The following is a 9,871-nucleotide window of genomic DNA, read 5'->3' as shown; positions in this document are numbered from 1 at the left end:
GCCGGCTCGCCGCGCTGCTCCGGGCGGGGTGCGTCCTGCGGCAGCTGCAGGGCTCGTCCTACCCAGTGTCCCCGCCACTCCAGACGGCGCGCTGTCCCGGGCCGAGTGGACTCGGGGAGGGCCCAGCTTCGCGTTCCTCCCCCGGCCCTGCCCGCGGACGGCCCGGCGCGCCCTTTGCATAAAGCCCTCCTCCCGGCCAAGGTGGAGGAAGTCGGGCTCCCGCCTGGATGGGAGGCGGGAGGCACCCGCGCCGCCGCTGTTTTCCGCCCGCCGAGCGCGCTGCGGGCAGGGCGGGGGCGCCTCCTCCTCCCGCCGCCGCCGCGCTCCCCGGGCATCCTCGGGGGCCTCCGCCGGAGGACGCGGGACGAGTGCTCGGCACCCGGGGCCGGGGCCCTGGGCGCGCACCGGCCGGAGCCTGCGTTTCCTGATCTCGGATCTGGGGCGAGATGGCCGCGGGCGGTCGGGCGCGTGAGCCCCGCGTCCTCCTCTGCCTCGGGGCGCTGCTGGCCCGCTGGGTCACCGCAGGTGAGGGGCCGCGATCGGAAGGGAAAAGTTGACTTCTCCCCGGTAGCCGAGGGGGAGCGGCGGGGACCCAGCTCGCGGCGATCCCGCCGGGCCGCCCGGGAGGGTCTCGGGTTTCCTGCTCTTGGCTGGGCTCTTTGCAGGAAGGAGGGCGAGACTTCCCCGGGCTCCCGGGTGGGCAGCGGGCCTGCCGAGGGGCATGGGGAAGGGAGGGCGCGTGTAGACGGGGAAGTGGGTTATTCACGGATTTCTTAGAGCGTCGGTGTCCGTTCGCGTTCTGGTTTTACCTGCTGTACCGGGGCGCGCGCCGCAGGCTCCCGGTCTTCCTGTCCTCCCTGTCCCCAAGGTTGCTCTGGCCTTACACCTGTAACCTGTGGATTTCCCCACACGCCCTTGCAAGCCTACCTGTGCCCACTAGGGCGGAGGAAGCCGTGCCTGCCTTCCTCACTCTTTTCCCTAAACTTTTTATTTTGAAATGATTTCAGACTTACTGAAAATTTCCCCTTAGATGAGGTCTGACTGAAAAACAAACAAGCTCTCAACTGTTGCATCTACACTCTGTTTTGTTATAAAAACAGTAGAGCGTTGCTTGCAAACACGTGTAGAATGTAAAAAGATTGAAAAAATTAATGCAGCAGCCAATGCATATCTTCTGTGTGCCGCAAATGTTAGAGCGAAGAGGAGATGGGTGGAGGGAAAGGACGTGGAGCCAGGGGGCAGTGTGCTTTGCCAAGATGCTTGTGGAGTGCTAACCTCTGTTCCCGGGGCCCAGCCTACACAGTTGGTCTCCTCTTGCAGGTTCCTGGAGGCAGTTTTATATCACCTGAACTTCCTAGCAGCAAGTGCCAAAAGTTCTTTTTTTTTTTTTTTTTTTTTTTTTTGGTACTTGGGATTGAACTCAGGGGCACTCTACTACTACTGAGCCATATCTCCAGCGCTTTTTAATATGTTATTAGAGACAGGGTCTCACTGAGTTGCTAAGTGCCTCACTGATGCTGCGGCTGGCTTTGAACTCATGATCCTCCTTCCTCAGCCTCCTGAGCTGCAGGGATTACAGGTGTGTGCCAAGTTCTTAATTGTTAGATTCTTGTCAATTTTTTAGTTCATTTTGTTTTTAGCAATCATAAAAACAATATTTCCCATAATCTACATTTCCAGTTTATCTGGAAAAGTCTCAGTGTTTGGCAGCAAAGGGCCTGTCTTCCCTTGGAACTGAGCAGTGTTCATCTTTTTTCTAGTGCATGTGACCCCAAATTTGTTTCACCTTTACCTGTTGTAGTAACTTATTTCTGGCCCACTTCAGTTGGGGACATTACCTGCTAGTCCCTCTAGGCATTTGGGACAGAAGTTAGAGGTGATGGTCTAGTGTTCCCTGCTCCTAGCTGTCTGCAGTGTTTTCTGGATCTTGACTGCCTGGGGCCTGGGGCTGAAATTAGGCTGGAATGAATGAGCTTTCCAGGTGACCACTGCTGCCCAGGGGGAACCCCCTCCACAGCCACTCCCAGTTATTGTGATAATACCCAGACCCACTTCCTCCATGCACATAGTAACAGGGGGCTTCCTGGGCACGGTGTATTTTTATGGTTTTTCCAGTTGGGAGTCCTCTTGGGAAAAAAGTTGTCTTTCTCCTGACATTCAGCTCCCCATGACATTGATGCTTCTTCCATTTGTCACCTGGATAGTGTATCCCACGTCATTCTTGGGAACAGTTGCTTGGAAAAGATAACTGGGCATGACTCCAATTCTACAATGATAGGTATGGGGTGTTCCATGTTCTGATGCAGGTTGGGGGGCAACAGGGGCCCCTCCTGACATGGTGTGAATGGTTTCAAGCAGCACAAACTGTTACTGTGTTTTCTCACCTGCTTAGTTCAGGAGACCAAGGTAAATTCCTGGGACTCAGAGAACCCGGCACCCTTAAGACCTGTGTGCCTGTCCCACATCTCCCAGTGATTTGCATGGGTGGGAATTCAAGTAAATTGATTACGTTTTCTCGCAGTACCATGAGGGTGCATGGGCTCATGAGGCGTGAACTAGCCTCTCTTCAAGACCACCATTTCCCGGCATCACTAACTCACCATGGACGGTTCTCCACTGAGCCAGGACTAGTTGACCTCCAAGGTTACCCCCAGCTTCAGCAGTCAGGATAGTTAGAAATGGAGTGGGCAGAGCCCGGGAAGGAACACGGCTTCCAATGGCTTCCTTTGTTCCCGGGTCCTTCTGTTCCCTGGAGGAGAAGACCAAGTTAGCTCAAGTTCCAAGATTCACGTTTCACCAGGGCTTTTCCAAGCCTTTATTCCTTTGCCAGGGAGTGGGGGAAGGGGCAGGTCTGAAGGCCAGGACCCCACGCTGTGTCTGTGCCTCAGCAGTTCATCTTCCTCTCCTCCTGGGGACTGCCACCCGTGAACTAGGGCTATCAGCCTAGTGGCTTGAAAACAATAATCCTCCCTTTCTTTCTTTTTCTTTTCTTTTCTTTTCTTTTCTTTTCTTTCTTTCTTTCTTTCTTTCTTTCTTTCTTTCTTTCTTTCTTTCTTTCTTTTTTTGAGGTGCTGGGGCTTGAACCCTCATCTGCTGTTGGGAATCTCACCTAGAATTAGGTGACATTCTCTGTCTTTCAGCAAGTGGCTTAGTTAGTTTTTTTTCCTCCCCATCCTGTCTTTGGGGAGTGATGTCCGAATCAGGACTTCCTGTGACTCGAGGTGGACTTGAGGTATTCCAAAGGGAGGCCCTTCTGATTAGACAAGAGGCCAAACACAATGTAGCTTACTCTTTTCTTTCATAAGTGGGAGGGTTCCCAGAGGCAGGTGGTGGTTTGTTTTATAGCAGCTTTATAGAAGTAATTTCTGTTTCATAAAACCCCACCGTTTGAAGTGTCCAGTTCTGTGTTTTCAGTATATTCACCAGGCTCTGCGGCTAGCTCCACTCATGAACGGCAGCCCGGAACTGAGCAGCCTGCAGGTTCTGTTCCTTCTCTTGTCCCTGCGGTTCCCTGGATTTGGCTGTGGACTGTGGAAGGGGCTGGCAGATTAGCACAGTGGGCTGCTTTTGTTTCTTGCGATGTAGTGACAGTTTAAGGCCAGATCAGTGGCCCTGAGCACCTGTCCTCCTTGAAGGGCATCAGGATCACCTGGGGCTTTGTTAACAGTGCTGCCTGGTTTCTGACTTAGGTGTCTTTAAGGGCCAAGGAGAGGCTGCTGCTCCTGGTCCAGCGTTTGCACATGCTGTTCCCTCCACCTAGGAACCCCTTCCTCACCTCTACCTGGCTGATGCCTCTTGTTCGTCAGATCTCAGTTTGCCTCCTGGAGGGAGCCTTTCCTGACATATACCCTGGAGGACTTTGGAGCCCTTATCTTCATGTTCATCATACTGTATCATAACTGCCAGTTTATTTTCTGTTTTCCCCACTAGTCTGTGAGCTCCTTTTTTTTTTTTTTTTTTTTGGTACCAGGGATTGAACTCAGGGGCACTTAACCACTGGGCTACATCCCCAACCCTTTTAAAAATATTTTATTTTTTGAGATAGGGTCTGGCTAAATTGCTTAGGGCCTCAACAGTTTGCTGAGGCTGACCTTGAACTTGTGATCCTCCTGCCTCAGCCTTCCAAACTGCTGGGATTACAGGTGTGAGCCACTGGCTCTCAGCCCATTCTGGCAGAGTGCTTCCCAGAGAGCTTTAACTACAGGATTATTTGGACCTGAGATGGAGAAAGCAAGCAGCAGAGTAGCAGGAACAAAACCCAACCCATCCTGTCCAGATTTCTGGGCAAATGAAACCACGTGGGTTCTGTATCAGTTATTTATTGCCACAGTAATGCTGCGTAACAAAGCACCAGGAAATGACGGTTGGATAGGCGGCTCTGCTGATCTTGCCTGGCTGAAAGCCAATCTAGAATGGCCTCCGCTGGAAGGATCCAGAAGACGGGTCTGTACCACGAAGGTCATCCTCCCCCTGCATCCTGGTGGGATGTGTCCTTGTCCTGTGGTCTTAAGTTCCTTCATAACGTTCAGCCATCACCACTGTCCATCTGCAGAACATGTTTTCCTTCTGGTTTTGGAGATCAAGCCCAGGGCCACACACAGGCTGGCAGCACTCTACCGCTGAGCCACATCCTTGGCCTTCGGTTACTAACTCTGTACCTGGGAAGCAAGGGCTCCCCATCGTCACCCCCAGCCCAGCCTCTGGCGATTGCCATTTCTGTCGGCATGATTCTGACTAACTCACTGTGTGAGTGGAGCCACGGGGATCTTTTGTGGACCTGGCTTCTTTCACCTAGCATACTGTTCCTAAGGTTCATCCACACTGCGGTAGGCCAGCTTCCTTCTCCAGGCTGAGTAGTATTCCACTGTAACATTGCACATTTTGTTTATCCATTCACCTATTGATGGACACCGTGTGGGTCCCACCTTTTAGCTATTATGAACCTTAAACTATTATGCTGCTGTGAACAAAAATCTTTTTTTTATATTTATTTATTTATTAGTTCTCGGCGGACACAACATCTTTGTTGGTATGTGGTGCTGAGGATCGAACCCGGGCCGCACGCATGCCAGGCGAGCGCGCTACCGCTTGAGCCACATCCCCAGCCCGAACAAAAATCTTTTTGAGATCCTGTTTTCAATTATTTGGGGTACATATCCAGAGGTGGAATTGGTGTCTCAGTTTTTAGTTTTCAAGAAGCCACTGTACTGTTTTCCACAGCATCTGGACTATTTTACGCTCCCAACCAAGAGTGTGCAAGGGTTCTGAATTTTCCATGTTGAACACATTTTTTTTAAAATCTGAAATTATTTGAAATTCATTATATTTGTTTTGTTTTGATTTAATTTTTTTTTTTTTTTTTTTTTTTTACTTTTTGGTATGGGGATTGAATTAAGGGGTGCTTTACCACTAAGTTTCATCTCCAGTCCTTTTAATTTTTTCCAGACAAGATCTTGCTCATGGCCGAGGCTGGTCTTGAACTTGCAATTCCTCCTCTCCCAGCCTCCCAGGTTGCCAGGATTATAGGCGTGCACCCATGCCTGGCTGCGTGTATTTTTTTCTTTTTTTAAATAAAAAGTGTCCATCAGGATGGGTGTGAGGTGGCTCCTCACTGTGGTTTTGACTTTCGTTTCTCCAATGATGGTACATAAGCACTTTTTAAAAAAAATATTTTTTCAGTTATACATGGACACAATATCTTTATTTTGTTCATTCATTTCTATGTGGTGCTGAGGATTGAACCCAGTGCCTTGCCTTCCCACGTGTGAAACAAGCGCTTCGCTGATGAGTCACCATCCCAGCCCTACATAAGCACTTTTAAGCCTCTGCTGTGTCACATCTGCTAATGTCCCACTAGCCCAAGCAAGTCACATGACTGAGCCCAGGGCAAGAGTTCAATGTCACAGTGAAGGGCAGGTGGGAAGTGGGGCTGTGTTTGTGAACCCCAAGTTTATTAATGTCAGTGACTGGCCATGAATCCTGACACAGTCTGGGCTCTGTGTATTATGGCACCATAAAAACCCACATGTAGAGAAGTGTGGTGACGGATGCCTGTAATCCTAGCAACTCTGGAGGCCGAGGCAGGAGGATCGAAAGTTCAAAGCCAGCCTCAGCAGTTTAGTGAGGCAGCAACTGAGTGAAAACTTGTCTCAAAATAAAAAATAAAAAGGGCTGGGGATGTGGAGGATGTGGAGGATTACGAGTTCAAAGCCAGTTTCAGCGGTTAAGCACCCCTTGCTTGGTTCAATGCCCAGTACCAAACAAACCAACAAACAAAAAAACCCACTTGTGATTTTCTAAAACCCCCTAATGATCAGGGACTGTCCAAAAAAAAGGGGATTGTTGGGGCTGGGGATGTGGCTCAAGCGGTAGCGCTCGCCTGGCATGCGTGCGGCCCAGGTTTGATCCTCAGCACCACATACCAACAAAGATGTTGTGTCCGCCGAAAACTGAAAAATAAATATTAAAATTATCTCTCTCCCTTTCTCCCTCTCTCGCTCTCTCTTTAAAAAAAAGGGGGGGGGGATTATTCAGCCTGTAATCCCAGCAGCTCGGGAGGCTGAGGCAGGAGGATCGAGTTCAAAGCCAGCCTTAGCAACAACGGTGAGGTGCTGAGCAACTCAGTGAGACCCTGTCTCTAAATAAAATACAAAATAGGGCTGGGGACGTGGCTCAGTGGTCTAGTGCCCCTGAGTTCAATCCCCGGGACCAAAGAAAAGGAGGTTGTTCAGAGATCCAGAAGATGCTGATGGCCTGCACTTTCCTTGTCGCAGCACTGGAAGCTGTTGTCGTTGGTGAAGTTCACGAGAACGTTACTCTGCACTGCGGCAACTTCTTGGGACCCAGGGGCCTGGTGACCTGGTACCGGAACGACTCGGAGCCCGTCTTCCTTCTCTCCTCCAATTCCAGCCTCCTGCCCAGCCAGCCTCGCTTCTCTCTAGTGAGCAGCAGGTCCCTGCACATTGAGGCGCTGAGCCTGCAGGACGAGGGCAGCTATACCTGCCAGGAGGAGACCCTCAATGAGACAAGGTGGTTCCCTGTGCAGCTGAAGGTGGCCAGTAAGTGGGGCCTGTGGGGTGGGGGGCCTGCAGGGCGGCAGTGGCGAGGCACCTGAGGCCTTGGATAGGAGGAGGCCTGGCCAACATCATAGGCTTTGGTATAGGGTGGCTGGATTTATTTCTTTTTCTTTTCCTTCTTTTTTTTTTTTTTTTTTTTTTCTGGTACCAGGGATTGAACTCAGGGACACTCCACCACTGAGCCACATCCCCAGCCCTATTCTGTATTTTATTTAGAGACAGGGTCTCACTGAGTTGCTTAGGGCCTCACTTTTGCTGAGGCTGGCTTTGAACTCATGATTCTCCTGTCTCAGCCTCCCTAGCTGCTGGGATTACAGGTGTGCACCACCGTTCCTGGCTGGCTGGCTTTCTTTCTTTCTTCTTCTTCTTTTAAATTCTTTTTAGATGTACATGACAGTAGAGGATATTTTGACATATCATACATACATGGAGTGTAACTTCCCATTCTTGTGGTTGGACCTGATGTGGGTATACTCTGGTTGTGTATTCATATATAAGCATAGGAAGGTTCTGTCCCATTTATTCTACTGTTTTTCCTGTTCCCATTCCCCCTCCCTTCACTCACTCCCCTTTGTCTAATCCAATGAACTTCTGTTCTTCCCACCCCTCCTTATTGTGTGTTAGCATCTGCGTATCAAAAGAACATACAACCTTTGGTTTTTTTGGAATTGGTTTATTTCACTTAGCAACATAGACTCCAGTTCCAGCCATTTACCAGCAATTGCCATAATATCATCCTTTATGGTTGAGTAATATTCCATTGTGTATATACACCACATTTACTTTATTTATTTATCTATTGAAGGGCACCTAGGTGGTCCCATAGCTTAGCCATTGTGAATTGAGCTGCTATAAACATTGATGTGGCTGTGTCACTGTAGTATGCTGATTTTAAGTCCTTTGGGTATATACTGAGGAGATAACTGGGTCAAATGGTGGTTCCATTCCAAGTTTTCTGAGGAATCTCCATACTGCCTTCCAGGGTGGTTGCACCAATTTGCAGTCCCACCAGCAGTGTATGAGTGTCTTTTCCCCCACGTTCTTGCCAGTATTTGTTACTTGTGTTCTTGATAACTGCCATTCTGACTAGGATGAGATGGAATCTCAGTGTAGTTTTGATTTGCATTTCTCTAATTGCTACAGATGTTGATGCTTTTTCATATATTTGTTGACCAATCATATTTCTTCTTCTGTGAAGTGCCTGTTCAGTTCCTCTGAGATGGCCCGGACTTCAATCTGGGCTCTGCCACTTGCAGTCTGACTCACACCTGTATTTCCTCACCTGTAAGGAGGGGCTGAAAAGAATCCCTGCCCCATAGAATTGCTGTACAGACAGACTTCAGTGCTTCAAGTGGCTCCTGGCATATTAGCTGTTATTTTTAAGTTGTTATTAAAATCATCCTTGCTCACAGCATTGATGGTCTGAATTCCTATCTTAAAGCCACCACATTGGTTCTCTGTCACATGGAGGAAGCAGCTTAACATCTCTGAGCTTCAGTTCTCTGCATTTGTTATTTGGGGATAAGACATTGCCTGCCCCCGTCAGGTGGAGCGAGTGCTCCTCGGCTAAGGTGCTGAGTGCCAGGCTTGGCACAGGTGCCCTGACTTACCACGCTTTCCTCAAACAGTCCTTCCTGTCTTCTGATATATACATAGAAATTTAGAGCAGGAATCTGCCATCTCCAGCTGCGGGCCCCATCTGCTGACCCGCAACAACCCATAGGATTTCTATATGACCTGTAATCTCTGAATTTTTTTTTTTGATGCTTTCATTTTATTTTATGTTAAAGTAGTTGAGGTTTTAAATTTTGAGACCAGGCCCAAGTTGTACAGGATGGCTTTGAACTTGAGATCCTCCCATTTTAGCCTCCCAAGGAGCTGGACATTTTTTTACACTTCTAATTGGTCAGAAAAAGTCAAAACAAGAATTAACACAAAATTCACATTTGAGTGTCTGTAAGTCAGGTTTGTGGGCACGGAGCCTCGTTCGTTCATTTAGCTGTCATCTCTTCCTGTGTGGCTTCAGGGGCCGAGCTGAGCAGCTGTGACAGATCCCATGGCCCTCCCTCAAGGCCTGAAGTATCTGCTCTCTGGCCCTTTAGAGAGAACATTTGCTGGTCATTGGTTTAGAGGGACACTCTGCCCTATGTCCAGGTTGTCTAGTTCAATAGAAAGTCCATGTGATCACTTTATTGATCTGGACCCAAGTTTCTTTACCTGTAAAATAAAGAATTTATTCCTTTATTCCACATGTTCTTGTGGAGAGCTGGATGCCCGGCACCGTTCAAGGCTCTGGGCCAACAAGGTCCCTTCCTCATGCGGCCGGCAGCCCCAAGGAGGACAAAACCAACACAGGAGGCAGGTGGTGTGAGAGGAGGGGCCTTGCAGAGAAGAACTGAGAGGCTTGGATGGGGAAGTTAGAAAGCAGCTTTGGGCGACTGGGAAGGTGGCTCAGGGGTGGAGGCCTTGCCTGGCAGAAGACCCTGAGTTGGATCACCAGCAGCCTGGGAAAAAAAAGTAGGGGCTTTTTGGAGGCTTTGCTTAACCATTGCTAATCTGAAAATCTAAAATCCCAATCCAGATTTTGGATTAAGAATGTCTGACTGATAAAGTCTATGCCAGTATTCCAAAATCCATCAAACTGAAATCTGAAACACTTCTGGTCACAGGCATTTTGGAGTGACATTGAAGCTGCTTGGTAAGTGGGACCCAGCCATGCAAGGACAAGAGGAGGGAACATTCCGAGCATCAGAGACAGGCTGGGTGCAGCCTGGTGCAGCCTGGTGCATCCGTGG

At 49.3% G+C, this 9,871-nt stretch overlaps 1 protein-coding gene across 2 annotated transcripts in view; it reads left to right on the top strand.

Annotated features, from left to right (window-relative positions):
* Positions 1-216: 216 nt before the first annotated feature.
* The window catches only part of VSIG10 (V-set and immunoglobulin domain containing 10), a 33,221-nt gene continuing 23,566 nt past the window's right edge, over positions 217-9,871 (top strand). Inside the window, exons 1-2 of one of the 2 annotated variants that reach the window (XM_081283407.1) lie at positions 222-525; positions 6,774-7,058. In XM_081283407.1, the coding sequence (XP_081139533.1) occupies positions 447-525; positions 6,774-7,058 (364 nt within the window). In that variant the 5' untranslated portion in view covers positions 222-446. Of the gene's footprint in view, positions 526-6,773; positions 7,059-9,871 lie in introns of both variants that reach the window. The other variant, XM_081283408.1, reaches the window with a different exon arrangement.

The sequence above is a fragment of the Spermophilus citellus genome (genome assembly GCF_964194105.1).
Source record: "Spermophilus citellus genome assembly, chromosome: 3".
NCBI classification, from domain to species: domain Eukaryota; kingdom Metazoa; phylum Chordata; class Mammalia; order Rodentia; family Sciuridae; genus Spermophilus; species Spermophilus citellus.
The sequence above is the reverse complement of the archived record's forward strand: the minus strand, read 5'-3'. Positions and strand labels throughout refer to the sequence as shown.